Source organism: Rhinolophus ferrumequinum, chromosome 24 (genome assembly GCF_004115265.2).
Source record: "Rhinolophus ferrumequinum isolate MPI-CBG mRhiFer1 chromosome 24, mRhiFer1_v1.p, whole genome shotgun sequence".
NCBI lineage: Eukaryota > Metazoa > Chordata > Mammalia > Chiroptera > Rhinolophidae > Rhinolophus > Rhinolophus ferrumequinum.
The window spans coordinates 35,203,871-35,219,155 of record NC_046307.1 but is presented as its reverse complement, the minus strand read 5'-3'; the positions used below and the strand labels follow the sequence as shown (position 1 = coordinate 35,219,155).

The 15,285-nt window shown below is 43.7% G+C and overlaps 1 protein-coding gene across 3 annotated transcripts in view; it reads right to left on the bottom strand.

Moving 5' to 3' along the window:
• TENM2 (teneurin transmembrane protein 2) overlaps positions 1 to 15,285 on the bottom strand; it is a 1,147,948-nt gene that overhangs the window by 179,300 nt on the left and 953,363 nt on the right. For all 3 annotated transcript variants that reach the window (XM_033096732.1, XM_033096733.1, XM_033096735.1), the window contains one exon: positions 11,690 to 11,812. In XM_033096732.1, coding sequence (XP_032952623.1) covers positions 11,690 to 11,812 — 123 coding nt within the window. The remainder of the gene's footprint in view (positions 1 to 11,689; positions 11,813 to 15,285) is intronic.

The window sequence follows — 15,285 nt, the reverse complement described above, 5'->3', positions numbered from 1 at the left end:
GAAACAACAATAAACAAAAATCAGTCCAAAGTAAATAAAATGACTCAACAGAAAATGGGACCTGACCTCATGCTGACCTAGTATTGGGAGTGACCCCTTTTCTTGAGCAAGAAGAAGGGATCTAAGAGCCATGTAGAGACCACCTCTCTCACAGTGACAGTCAAGCATCTCGGAAGCATTATTTGAAATCGCTTATATGGCATCTATCCATTGCCTGCACTCAGCAACCTTCAGAACTTTAATAATAGGAGTTCCAGAAATACCTATTTTGAAAGTAGATTTTTAAATAACAATAAACCAAACAGTGCTTCCTACACTTCCAAGGGTGACTTATTTCGTGAACACAGAATTAAGGAAGAGCTGGGAGTCACTGGTAGCAGCCCAGCAAAAGAAAGTTAACTGATCTCTTTTAGAGTTTCATTTTCCTCAGTTGTAAAATGGGAATAAAGCCTAGTTGGAACCTCGTTTTAGAAAGGTCACTTGTAATTCCTTCAAATGGATTCTTAAATTGAAAAAAAATAAAAATAAAGTCAATCCCCTATCTTGAGAAATTTTAAACCAATTGAAACCAGATACAGAAAGAATTAAACAGATTATTTGTTGTGAGGGTCTTTTCAGTTTTCAGTTGATCACTTTGATGGCCTTGTGGATGTGAAAACTTCTTCAGATGGATGGGCAAAGGACGGGAAGCGTGCTCCCCTCTGATTCTGTAATGGATGGGCTCTTCCGAAAATATTTAGCTATACTTGGCCACTCCACCTTGCAGAAGGTTTGCAAGGTCAGAAGAGGTTATAAGATTGCTGAGTGAGGACTGGCATGAAAGGTTAGTGAAGCTGTCTGAGTTCAGAGACATGGCTTTGTTTCTGTCTGGACACTGCACCAAGACAAGACTCATAAATGACCTTGGTGCCTGTTTCTCCATCTATAAAATGAAGAGGTAACATTTCTGGATCTCTGAAGGTTTTCCATATCTAAATTATAAAAGAAAACCACAGAGTGACTTGAGGGTCTGAAGTTATTATTTTTTTTCCCCTTTTTTCTTTAACAAGAGAGGTGATGACTCATTTGTATGTAGTTCAAAAGTGGACCAAATAAAGTCAACAGGGGCTTAAAATAACGTAGGAGAAACACTGATTTGGACCTTAAGAAGAAAATCTTGATCTCTGGAATAATAAATCTATGGAACAGGCTCTTGAGGGAAGTCTGGAAGCTTCTGTCACGTAACATCATTAAGAAGAAAAGAAACAATTAGTAAGTCCTGAGTGGTTCAGGTCTTTGGGGACTAGATGGTTTGCTCCTCTAACATTTTTATGTTGGCTAAGGCACATGGAATACTTCCCTGTAAAGGGGAGGAATATTGCATAGTACGTATGAGCAGAGACTCTGGGCTGAAAGGACCTGGTTCAAACCCCAGCTTTGATCCTTGCTAAGTGTATCACTTCTCTGTGCCTCAGTTCCCTCATCTGTATAGTGGGGGCACTATTATTATTTCATAGGGTTGTTATGAAGATTTAACGAGTTCACCCAAGCAAAACTTTTAGAATAATTTTTGGGACAAAATAAATACTAAATAAAAATGAGCTGCTGTTGTTGTTGTTGTTATCTATAAGGCTCTAAGCTTTTGCTGAAATAATGACAAGTCGAGGGGGAAACACGTATTATCACAAGTTGATCAGAAGCTCTATTATAAATTGGAAACAATTTTATACTTAAAAATGCTGCTTTGGACAGACGCCCTCCTCCCCCCAAATTAAGGCCTTTTGGGGGAAGGGATATAATTAAAAAGATGCAGTAAGGAAGAAACGTACTGAAAAAGACGCCTGGGGAAGAATAGTTTAGGGGCCTCTGACAGTGACCAAAAGTGACCCCAGCAATCATATGGTGGCAATAAGTTAAAGAAATGCATTAAAAATAGAATAGAATTTAGAAGAAATGAGTCATCTTTAAACTTAATAAGATGGGCTTTCCTTCATGTCTGTTGGGCTTTCAGGGTTGCTGGGTTAATGACAGGATATGGAAAAGAAGCAGGAAATCAGCACCCAGGAGCCGGCTAATCTACTGTTGAAACCTAAATGGATTTTGATAATGTCAAGCCAAATGAGGATGCCGAGCTGTGCGAGGTGGCTGGCCTCCAGACAGCACTGGCTCTGGAGAAGCTCAGACAAGGAGCCACAGCAGGTTGGTTCTTAGACGAGTGGAATCCCCGTTCTTTTACTAGACCCCCAACTTCAGGACACTGACTTCAGTAAATCAGTGGCTACCACCGGTGAGCACAGGCTGCCTTCTCAGTTGTCACATGTCCCCCTAGGGTTTCGGGTGCTCCCCTCCTTCTCGTCCCATCCACTAAGGAGAGAGCGCACCTGGGTGAAGTACAGGCATTGCGGCCAGGCAGAACTGGGTTCAAATCCTGGCTCTGGTTCCTCCTTGCTGGGTGACCTCCAGCTATTTGCTTAATCTCTCAGGGCCTCCATTCTTTTTTTGTAAGATGGGAAAGATAATAATAGTAGCTATCTCATAGGGTGGGAGTGACAAATGCATGTACACAAAGAGGGGCTTAGTGCAGTGCCTAGCACACAATAAGTCAAATAAATGCTGGGTAGTTACACTGAATTAGATAATGAAAAACTATATGGGAAATCATCAGGCTTCCCTTTCAGAATAAAGGATTTTCTAAAAGAAAAAACATTGTGTGTATACATGATATGTATGTATGTATGTATATTTGTATATATATATATATATATATATATATGGCTCCCCGTCTATCATCTATCTATTTATCTATCTATCTATCTATCTATCTATCTATCTATCTATCTATCTATCTATCTATCTAATCTACCAAGAGAGCAAGGAGAGCACAATTCTTCTGGAATAGACTTAACTATGGAATAAGCTTAAATTTGGGAATCAGCATGTTTCCATTACTGATTTTTGGGGGCGCCTTCTAGAAGCCAGCACGGTTACTTTATTGATTAGCTTACTTTATTGATAAACTTGCTTTATTGAATAACACTGAAAGTAAAGTCAGCTACACCTTCACGCTGCAGCTCTCTTTTCCTTCACATCCCTCACCTCCCTGCCCCACACCAGAAAAACAGGTTCATCCCCTGGGTTTACACAGCAGTGACACTTAACTCTAGAGTGGCACCTGTTATTACGTCCTGTAGCTGGTTTTGCTTGTCTTCCCAAGTCTTTTTTAATAGACACAGTGTTTCCTGAGGTAAGGCAGAGCTGGATTCGAATTCATCTCTGGGTTCTCTGTGATTTGAATCTGGCAACCCCTGGGTGCTCTATAAATGCTTGTTGAACTGAACCACGTTTTACATGCCCACCTGATGGGGTATTTTAGCACAACCCCTGGGACTGCTGAGTGAAAGGAGAGCCTTAAGGAAGATTCACTTTGCAAAACTGCACGTAAGCTGATTTTTTTTTTTTTTAATAAACTTACTTTTTGAAAGCTCTATGGGGATATTTACTATTTAAAGGAAACTTCCTCGTGGATCCTTTTGAAAAATGAGGAGTAAACTCTTCATTTTTCTTTTGTGTAAAATCTTATAAACAAATAAAAGAGGGGAGTTGGCGCATAGTAAAAAGGTTCTTAGATTAAGAACTGAAAGTCAAGGGTCCTAATCCTGATGCTTAATGACCTTGAAACTTTCGTGGAAGGAAGAGGGGTGAATTAACTATTTGGTTGAACTCCCACCCTTGCCACGAAGAAGCTGGCTAGTTGCGGCAGGTCTAGCTTTCAAGGTCTCAGTGTCCTGATCTACATGAGAGTGATTTGGACCCAAAGCTATCTTGAGTGGCGTTCCACTCTAGTCTACTGTGGTCTACAGAGCAACGCAGGAGGGTCACCTCTGGGTGTATGCTACAAAGGGTGGGTGTGTGTGTGTATGGGGGGGTCTTAGCACGAGGGAGAAATGTGCCTACACTTAAAAAACAAACTCTATTCATTTAACATAAGTTATTGCTGTTACAAGCTAGTGACTTCTTTCAAACCAAAAGCTCCAGATGTGCAACTGATTACGCTTTTGCAAAGAGGGGTTTTCACTTTTCATATATGTGTACCTACTTTTATAAATAAAATTTTCAGTTTTAAATAATTTCAGATTTATAGAGAAATTAAAAAAAATGGTACAAAGATTTCCTGCATATCCTTCACCCAGATTCCATAAATGTTCTATACATTTGCTCTATCATGTTCTCTCTCATATATATGTATATATTTTTTTCTGAAACATCGAGAGTAAGTTACAGACAGGATGCTCCTTTACCTCTAAACACTTCTATGTGTTTTTGTCTAAAAGCAAGGACATTCTTTTTCTCAGAACCAGTGGAGAGCTATCAAAAACAGAAAATCAACATTGATACAATGCTATACCTATTTTAGAGATCTTTTTCAAATTTCCCAGTTGTTACACTAATATTCTTTCTGGCAAAAGAAAACGAGGCTTCTTCTATATACATTTTAAAAATCTTTAAAATATGTGCATATAACGTCTGTAATTTTAAAAACAGTGAAAACAAAAATAAAACCCTTTAAAAAAAATAAAAATAAATACAACCTCGAAAGACAGAAAAAGAACAGGTGGATGTTGCCAGTTGCAGCAGCCAGTGTGAGGAAGCATCTTAGTGGCTCTGACCCAGGACAGAAGGTCAAAGAGGGCAGCAGCACAAACCAGGCCCCCGTCCCACAAACCAACCTGAACCTGGGCTCCCCTGAGCCATGCCAGCTATTCTGGAACCACAAACATGGCTGGTCCCTAACAGGCTGCCACTGAGAGCCAGGCAGCAAGGAAACAAAGTACCTGAGGTTTCTGTCTCTACCTGCAGGCTGGGGATCCTCATACTGAGAAGCTCTGAGATCTCAGAAGGCAAGGTCACACAGCCGTGCTGGTCATCCCTGGATTTGAATCCCAGCTCTGACAACTACCAGCTGTGCGCCTTTGGGCAAATCACTACCCCTCTCTGAGCTTGTTGATTCGTTGGCATAATGGGGTTCCTTCTGAGGACTAACCAGGGTAACGTAGGTAGTACCTGACTTGCAGGCACTTCCACAGCTTTCTAGTCTGCTGTTGTGCTACCTAAAAACAGCTGTAATTATCCCAGATGTGGAGGATAAATGTGTGATGGTCTAATTTAAAATACAGGCTGCCTAGGGTAGGCACAATTCACTACTGAGGATCAAGGAGTGGTGTGGACCTTCAGGAGACAGGCTGTCATTTTCCAGAGCAGCTAAAATCAGTGTATAATGAGTGGTCAACACGTCTGCAGACAGGGAGGGACCTGCCACATGAATTAAGGTGCGATGGCCGGAGAAAACAAAGTCACAAGTTCATTTGCTCCAAATTGCAGGTATTGATGTGTATGCAAGCTGCTTCTCAGGTAGGAACCTCTGTGCAGCCTGCATTAGTGACAAACAATTCAATTTTACTTATTTAGCAATGATTCATGAAAGCAATGTTGAATGGGTCATCCATTCATACTTTCATACAATAAGCTTTTACTGAGCATCTACTATAGTGCTAGGTAATGTTTGGTCAACATCAAAGTTGGGGTATATGTCATAACCCCATCATGCCTTATCTAGGCAGCTTATAGCCCAGGGACTCCTGGACTCCATTTGGGCTTGAATTGGCAGCATCAGGAGAGGAAGTGAACAGCCAATCTCTGAAAGTCTGGCCACCATCCTTGGGTTCTAGGCAATGACCGAGCAGGGTGTCCTGGCAAGCAGGACTGAGTCCAGCCCACATCGCCCAGAGCTGCGGCTTCCGTGTCAAACTTTTCTTTCTATTCACGAGCTCAAAGTGAAAAGTGAAGGTGATGATCGTTTTGCCCTAAGAAGCAGATGCTTCACATCCGATGGTTCTGGCTGGTTCCTCTCCAGCTTAAAGATGAGATTTCTGGGATTTGAGCAGCAACACTCTAATGATCAATTCCACACGACAACCCACCTTTATAGCTCCATGGAAGATTGCTCATGTAACGTGAAGCTATTGCCTATTTCAGAAACATGTACCTAAAATCCCAACCAGTTAAATAAGACCGATGTCAAGCAAATCGACAGCCTTCCGTAGCCACATTAGGAGCTAATCATTTCAGAAAACGTTGCAATAATTCATTTATGGAAACAGCGAGACTATTCCCCAAACAAGTGATAAAGGGAATGGACTCCGAGTCATACCGGGGAAATGAAGCCTCATCTTAATACTTCCTAAACTTAACTGAACTCCGGAGGCACCTTGGCATAAATCTGCCTTGCAGATTCTTCTGCCTCACATATTTTTATCTATTGCAAATAAAGTTGAATTCAGAATATTGCTTCAGTCATTACACCTCGTTTCCATTTATTTGGGAATCAGGACAACCATCGGAGGGGTCTGTTTAACCAAGAGATAGATGAAAAGATTCTCCTACAGGAGCCCAGATTCACTGCTTTAGAAGGCACCTCTCCCTGCTGCTGGCTGGCTATTCTTCAGGAATAAACTTCTAGCCCGAGCGTCACTGCTCCTGTGATCGTATTCACGACACCGCACAGCAATAATGATTTTATACAAGTCAGTAGCCTTTGCATCTTTTGAAACCTCAGTTTGTCACCTTAGCTAAAAACAGTCAACTCTCTGTCCGTCAGAGGGTCCGCAGATACTTATACATCTGACTATTCCAGTGGACCTCCTTCTGCATTAATCTGTAGTTCAGTTTATTAGTATTATAGCAGCTAAAATATATGGAGTGGTTACTACGTGCCATGTAATCGCCCAGTGACTTCTCCTGTTTCTCCCATGAGAGGACCACAGAGGTAAAGTGACTTGCTGGCTTAAGGTCACCCAGCTCTTAAGCAGTAGAGCTGAGACTGAAAGCCATGCCTGACCAATACCGAAACTCACCTATCTAACCATTATGCTGACTGCATTCCAGATGCGGGGCTAAATGAAAGAGACACAAAAAGGTGTATATTCATGTAGATAGCAGAGACCAATCCCTGGGCGTGCAAAGCAACTACGGAAGAGAAGACAGCCCAGGTGAACAAGATCAAATGCAGTGGGGAGGGAAACTGGGTCTTATTAATACCAATGGCAAGCCATCATGGCGCTGTGTACCTGGAAACTATGCAACTTGGAGTGGTTGTGGGTGACAATCAAAGGCTAAAATCCACCAATGAGATGAACTGAAGGGGTACCTGTCTGCAGCCATGGCAGAACAACATGGCCTCCAAAACTAGGGCAGGTGTTGTGTCACTATGTAGGCTACTGGTACGTTTGCCAGTAGACATGCAACACTGTAATGGTTGGCTCTGATGATGACCCCTTGCCCTTCTGGGAACTTCAGTGACTTTGAAAAAGCCTCAGGAAGGGGAGTGATCATTTTGGAACCCTGGGCTGTGTTCACTGAGACAAGAGCCAGAGGAAGAATTACCAACCTCCCTACTAATCTGGCTCTTAGTACCATGCATTAAGCCAACTCGTAAAAATCATTATGAAGTTTTTGCTGAAAGGGCAAGTGTAGGAAAACATGTTTCTAAACAGAATAACAGTCTTTGCCATTTTTTTTCCAACTTGCATGCCATCTGGTTATTCTGATTTTTGTTTTTCAAATGGTAGGAAAGAAATGTGCTCCAGGCACAAATAAATGTTTACAGCTGAGTTATAAACCGAGAATGGTGGGGCTTAAAACAGGCTGGCAGTGATGGAGCTCCAGCTTCAGCGAGACAAACAGCGCTGTGACGAACAGGCCAGCCTTTTGCAGATTGGCCCTTTTGAATAGGAAGTCCTGCCTCCACTGGCCTCATCAAGCAAATGTTGGGAAGAAATCTTCATTTGGGCTTGTTCTAATTCTTAGAATTAAAAAAAATAATAAAATAAAAAAATAAAGGGGAACAGCATGATTGTCTATGTTGACATTCTGAAGGCAGCCTGTGCCTTTAGAAAATACAGCATCTCAGAAGAAGCGACAGCCCACAGAGGCTTGTTCAATGCACCAACTAAAAGATATCATGATGATGTCCGTGACAACTAATATTCATGCATCTCTTATTAAGTACCGCGCACCACGTATTATAAAAGTTGTCCCATTTATCCTGGACAGCATGCTTATGAGGGGGACGGGGTCCATTTTACAGATGAGGACTCGGAGGCTGAGGGAGGACACAGGCCTCGCCTAAGTTGATGCAACTGTGAAGTGATGGAGCTGGTGTTTGCATCTGGCTGGACCAACTCCCGAGTCCTACATTATGGACGATCTGTCGATAGAAAGTTACCAAGAATGGATCATACCCAACTCCTGGTCAAGAAGAAGAATAGATCTACTGGGAGTTTGGTCTCTTCTCCCTAGGCCCCTAGGATTTGTGTAGCTACAGGGAAGACCATGGAAAGTAGGTCTGTGAATGATACAGAGCTATCGGCAAACTTTTCCCGTAAAGGACCAGACAGTAAGTATTTTAGGCTTTGTGAGCCATCTGGTCTCTGTCACAACCAGTCAACTGCATTCCTGTGGTACAATAGCAGCCCTAGACAAGGAATGAGCATGGCTCTGCTCCGATAAAACTTTATTTGCAAAAACAGGCAGTGGACCAGATTTGGTCCAGGAGATGTTGTTTGGGGACCCCCGATACAAAGGACACCTGGAGTTTAAAACGAGTGATACGTTTTGAGAATGATCCCTGAAATTCTACTTGGGAGCTTATTCTTTCTTAAGATCAGTTAGCAAACTGGCTACGTACAACGTGCCCTTTGAAAGCTCTTGTATACTCTGCCTCTGGGCCTCGCCAATCACACTGGATTCCCTTATGTTATCTGACCAGGTCAGAACACTGTATTGAATCTTTGTTCTCCAGGCTTATCTAATCCCAGATCTATAGAAAAAGAGCTCCATGCTCTTGTAATGAAGATGTATGAGTTCATTCCTTTTAACATAGAAATACCTGCGAGATGGTGAGTGATTCTGGCAGTCTGTGGGCTCCCTTTTCTTGATGTGAAACCCCACAACCAACCACGTTAAGGTTTAATTGAAAGAGAGAATGGAGAAAAATAAACTATAACAAAACAAATGGAAAAGGGAACACAAAAGCCAAAGAACATACTCTCCTAACTAATTAATCAAGTGCTTTGTTTCCACTAACATATCGGAGTGTGTATGCTGCCCTGTCTATTAGATGTCTTTCCAAATCTGAGAAATGTAAACACTCCTAAAGACCAGGTAATGAAATCTCTATCGATGTGCCATCTTAGATGGCACTCACATGTCCGTGTTTTGCTTACATTGTTGTAATTTACTTCTGCTAGATACTTACCCAGTAATTGCTTAATAAGGTTAAAGCTCCCGACACAGTGTGGTGTATCTTGATTAAAACATGATGAGAGTGAAGGATTATCGTATACCACACAAAAAATAGAGGGGGGTGTTATTTAATTAACGTATTGCCAATATTTCTTGATTGTCTCTTTGAAACCCTGGAAAAGTAGTCAATTGGAATTAATTCAGGTTATCTAAAGGTATAGGACTGGGGAGTGGGCAAGAGTGAGGTCACTGGGTAAACACATTCAAACCTAAGGTCACTTTCTCCAGAAGAGTCAGCCAAGTGTGAGGAAACTCAAACCCATCTCGTTGTTTTTTAAACCAAACTTTACAGCAAGTTAAAGAAGAGGTCTGATATCTTCGGTCATCAGAAGTGTACTGTTTTGGTGTTCAGAAATAAGATGTTTTGAGTTTTACTTCAACTTGAAGCAGTTTCAAATTCTCATCCTTCTTCATAAGAGTCCTATTGACAAAATTCATTGGACAACAATTTGGCAACCGTTTTGTCTGCCTCATAACTCACTTGGAAAATATCTGAACTGGTGATGTTATCTGACTTACCCAACATTTTCAAAAGTGTGTTGCATCTGAGGGGGAAAATTCTGGTCTTTCCAAAGACGCCATGGAAAGTGTTTCTTCATTTATCAGAGACACCATACTCTCAGTTAGGACTTGTTCTCTGTGGGGAATGTTGTTCCTGGGCTCTGCCTGTGTTGGGGTGGGATGCTGAAGTGAGGTGGGGGTTCCAAATAAAGCTCAATCCCAAATGGGAGGAGAGGCTGACCTTAATTTATGGAAGTTAATGCCTATCAGCAGCTGTCCGTCCCCTTTTGTGAAGGACAATCTGCAGAAATGGTTTGCATATAACTTCAGAATGTATGAACACATAATAGACATCCATGAGCCTGAAGGGAGACTACGCACATTGATTTTCAAATGTGGATTCTGCGTTCTCAAAGAACAGGGTGCTGACTTGTAGATTCAAGGACTTTTATGGGTAAAATATAGCAGAGTTCCCCCCAACTCTACGCCCCCCGCCCCTCGCCCTGGCAGTTTTCTCAAAGAACAGCCCTGCTGACATTTTGGACAGGGTAGTTTTTCACTGCAGGTCTGTCCTGTGTATTGTAGGACGTTTAACTGCATTTTGGCCTCTAGCCACTCGATGCCGGTTGTACCTACTCTAATTGTGACAATCAAAAAAGTCTTTAGACATTGTCAAATGTGCCCTGGTGGGCACAAAACGCCCCAGCTGAGAACCACTGTCATAAAGGAAACCAAAGCTGCAGATGGTATCAAGCACTGGAAGTGAACGGATTGAAATCCCAGGCCAACAAATTTGGCTTGGGGCTTTCGGGTCAGTTAAGGCAGAATACGGTCAGTGAAGACAAAATACACTTTTCATTTTTAGGTGTATTTTTAGTTACCTACTAAATGGAAGGCATATAATTTCATCCTCAGATAAAACTTTTTCATGCTTACTTAAAGGTAATTTAGTGTTAGGATTAGGACAGATGAGTAGAGCAATTACTAGAGACTAGATAAAGAGACAAAAAAGTCATAGTTGAAGCATTACAACCGCCTATGTGTGCCGAGAGGCAGGGTGGAGATACCCTCCCGTAGCACCTCTCCGGTTTGTGATTTCCATCTTGAATTAAGCATAACTGGGCCGTGGGCTGCTGTGCTCTTTTAATGTCCCACATCCCTACCTCCCCATGGCTCTGTTTTCTCTCCTCCTTCTTACCATCTTGCTAGCACCTTTTTTTTCCTTGCAAGAATACAGATACCTGATTATTTCAATAAACATTTCTATTGTCCCCTTCACTGTTCCTAGAAGAGAAGCCTTGTTCCCTAGTTGTCAAAACTCCTGTCTATTCTCCCCCAACGCCAAACTGCTCTGAGTCTGAAACTTCCTCTTTCTTGCTGTGAGGGGCGGGGGTGGAGGGCTTCCTCCCCGGGAGGCTGCATCCCTCCTGGGGAGTGGGCTCTCCCTTAGTGGCTGCTCTGGGCTTTCTCAGTTAGGAAGGACTTGCTTCTGCTGCTGCTGCTGCTGCCACTCCAGCTGCTGCTGCCTCTGCTCAGGCTTTGGGATGCTTTCAAGTAGCTGCAGCCTGTGCCAGTGGCTGCAGATAGCAGAGGTATGCACACGGCTGTGAGCAGGCACCATGCCAGCTCTGAGAGACTTCAGCCAAATACAGCTAACAGGCAGGAACAGCAAACAGCTTTGAACAGGGGCACCTAGGAAAGGCAACCCCTTTTTTTTTTTTTTTTAAATTCCCCTTTCTTTCCCATTTTGCATACCTTCCAAGCTTTGGATTAGAAAACCTGAACCAGCTGGCCAGCGCTCGGAAATTTCCTGTGACCCCAAGAGGGCAAGCAGCAGCTGTAACCTCACCTTTGCCTCCAGATGGCATTGTTGCCACATCGTCGCTTCCTGGTAAGCCGGTCCTTATCCCATTGTTAAAGGTGTGTCCATCTGCCGGCTGGAGTTGCCAATTGAGTCCGAGCAGATGCATTGCTGCAGGAGAGACAGAGTAATGAAAATATATGAATAGATAATTCAGCAGTGCAAATGTCAAGGGGGAGGGCCAGGTGTCTCTTCCAAGCGACTGCCTTTTAAGGCAGCTGTAGTTCAAAGTGGCCTGCCGCAGGGAAAAGCTCAATACTACAGAAAGCAGGTAGGTCTGCGTGGTTCCATTGGTCTCCTGTCCTGCTGCTGTTCACAGCCTCAGGGGGAGAGCAGCCCCGTGGTGAGCAGAGGAGGCAGGAGAAAACATAGCCCAGACCTTCTGGTGGTGCCACCAGGGAGGGCAGAAGGCCCCTCTGGAATCCCTCTAAGGGGCACTGCTCCATCACATCCAGGCCTTCCCATGCTCTGGACACAGCTGGTTGTTTTCAGACTGGTAGTCCAGGGGTACTGACAAGGATTGTTTCCCCCAAATTACTCAAAATGTGCCTCAGTTTCAAGACCAGGCCACCCAGATAAGACCAGCCTGCTGGTCTGACTGTGTGTGCCGGCACCGAAACACCAATGCGGCCAGCCGTGTCTGGCGCATTGCAAAGCCCACCCCTATGTCAAGCTTTAAAAATATTTCTCCTTTCCACACCTTGTAGCAACAGCTTTGGGAGTGGTTGTGGAAGGAGGTCCTTTCCGGAAAATATCACAACGCCTTCGGGTCCCCGTTGCCATGGTGCAGAATGAAACCAAGCTGGGGTGATACCTTCTTGCTCTGGACAGAAGCACGTCTGTCTGTACATCCCTTGCTTCACTCCCCTGTGCACCTCACTCCTCCCCACACCAGCTTCCCCTGGTCTTCCTCCTTCCTCTGTCTGTCCCACCCCCCACTTCCCAATTACTTTAACAAACTCCATACACCCCTGTCTCTGACGCTTGCAGCTTGGTGAATTGTTGAACCGCGTGCAATCAAAGGCAAACCCCAAAGGACCTGCATTCTTTCCAACCCCCCCCTCTAAGAAATGCTTCACTGGCGAATAAGTAAGGAGCTCATCTCCCTGCATATTTTCCGTCCAAACAATAATCGCATCGCGTCTGTTTGGCATTTCCACCGGACACAGGCTGACGCGGTTGCTGTGTTTCCAGTGCTGTGGAGAGAAAGGGCTGCTGACAGGGAAAGGTTCCGAGTCAGACGCGGGGACGGGAGAAACAATTAACCGCAGGAAACACAATTCACAAGGCTTAGGAGATTGTTCACACGGCAATTACTGCTGCATGTGCCTAGCACCATGTAAAGTCAGGCTGCGTTCTGTTACGGTTAAAACCCTCACCTCCAACAATATGGGTCCGACTGATGGTGGCAGATGAAGGTGGCAAGGTACCCCTGTGTGTGCGTCTGCTTTTTGGTTTTGTTTTGTTTACACACTTCCCCAGCTCAGAGCCACGTGTTGTTTGTATGCATTACTCTGAAGCGCAAGGCCCACTGCTGGAACTCTTGGAGATGATAAATACTAATAAGAGCATGTGACATTTAGTGTACACTTTCCGTCAAGGTAACACCTAATTTTCCCCTGCAGTTTATCTGTTATATGTAGGTCACTTACTTGAAGAGACCAGCGTCTACTGCCTCAAATAATGACATATTTTCACTGTACAGAGGTCAGGAAATGAGAACTAATCGTGGTTGCTTCAAGATAACGATAGCTTCTGATTTGTAATTACAAGGTGAAGGGAGCCAAAGAATTAGCTATTTTAAAACGATTTTTTTTAAATGTTACTATTGGGTTATCAGGGCTTGCCTTGAGCCAGAGGGCTGCCGCGGTGGAGATGTGGTTTTTTTCGAGGGGGAGGGTCTCTCTGTGTTTTGAGACAGGCACGCATAGGCACTGCAGGTATAGCTGGGGCCCAGGCCTAACAAAGCTTTGCCTTCCATATCTGTAAAAGAAGTGGTGGGTCCACCAGGCCAGGATGACAAACCCCCCAAGGCCCCGTCAATATAAAAACTCTGGTCGAAATAGCTCCCCCCGCAGAATACACTGTGACCATCAGCTCTAGGAGCACAGTGAGCAAACAATCCCCTAATCATGCAGCACAGAAGGAGGGCATTCATGAAACTGTGTTCCCCCGTTTTCAAAGATGTCTTCCCCCCCCCGCCCCCTTGTTGTTTTGGATTCCATAGCATCTCTTTATTCAAAAAACCAAAAACGTATTTTGAAAACAAGAAAACTACAGACGGGGTGAGAAGGGTTAGGGTCGGAGTATACAAGTAACTTCTCAGGCAACTCCCAGAAGTGAAAAGAAAAATAAGAAAGTGAGGTGAAGATGGGGACAGGGGAAAAGCCAAATCTACTGAGCATAAGCTCTCTCCTCCGAGCTGAAGCAATGCAACAAACATGAAACTCAAGTTTGGGCATATTTTCTGCTGTTGAATTGAACGTTAAGTAAATAAGTGAGAATTCCATCGGGTATAACTACCTTCTCTTGTTTTGGGGGGAGAGGGATTTGAAATAGGCTTTTGTTTGCACGTTTTTTTTCTTCTTCTTTTTTTTTCCTTGATCAGCTATTCCTTCTCTCTTTCTTGAGTAAGAAAATGAGAAAATCTTTCTGGCCTGTGGGGATGGACTAAAGTGTCCTTAGGAGAAAGGCCCAGGGGAGCTGTGAAGTAAATGAGTTTCCTGACTAATGAGAACTCTGTTTCCTATTCTGCTACTGATTTGCTCTATGGCTGGGATGACAAATCAGTCAGTCAGTCCATCCCCGCCTTTACCGTTTGTAAAGGTTTCCCTTTACAGGTAGAACAATGGCTGCTTAGGGACAGAGGGAGGTTAAGCATCTAGCAGAGCACCCTGAATATGGAAGGTACTCCCTAAATGTGTATTAGAATAGGTAATGACACACCGAGAAAGACTGGGGCTTAGACTGTAGCACATTATATTCTTATCAATAAAAAATACACAACACAGGGCTGTAAAGGAGGAAAGGAAATAGTGCTGGCAGCCATACGGACAGGTCTGCAAAGAGAAGGCATTTTGATCATTAGTACAGTAGTACCTCCGTTTTCGAATGTCTCCATTGACAAACCTTTTGGTTTATGAATGCCATAAAACTGGAAGTAAATGCTTCAGTTTTCGAACATGCCTTGGAAGTTGAACATGTCATGCGGCTTCTGCTGAGTGCAAGATCCTGAGGCCTAGCTGTTGGTTGTTTTCGAACGTTTCAGAACTCAAATGGTCTTCCGGAATGGATTACGTTCGAAAACCGAGGTACCACTGTATATCGATATCTACTGCCAGTCCTTGAACCCCTGCTGTGGCCAGCACTGTAGGAGACTCTCTACAGACATTTCTTAATCAGGACTCGCGGCTGACATCTGCGGTAGGTTCTATCATAATCCCCATCTCACTGGCGAGGAAACTGGTGACTATGAAGTTTGATCACAGGAGGGTTTTGGGGATCTGAGGAGGAGTTCAGTAGGATGTGGTTGACTGCTTCATATTTCCTAGTGATCTGCTTGCATATTCTGGTTTGCAGTAGGA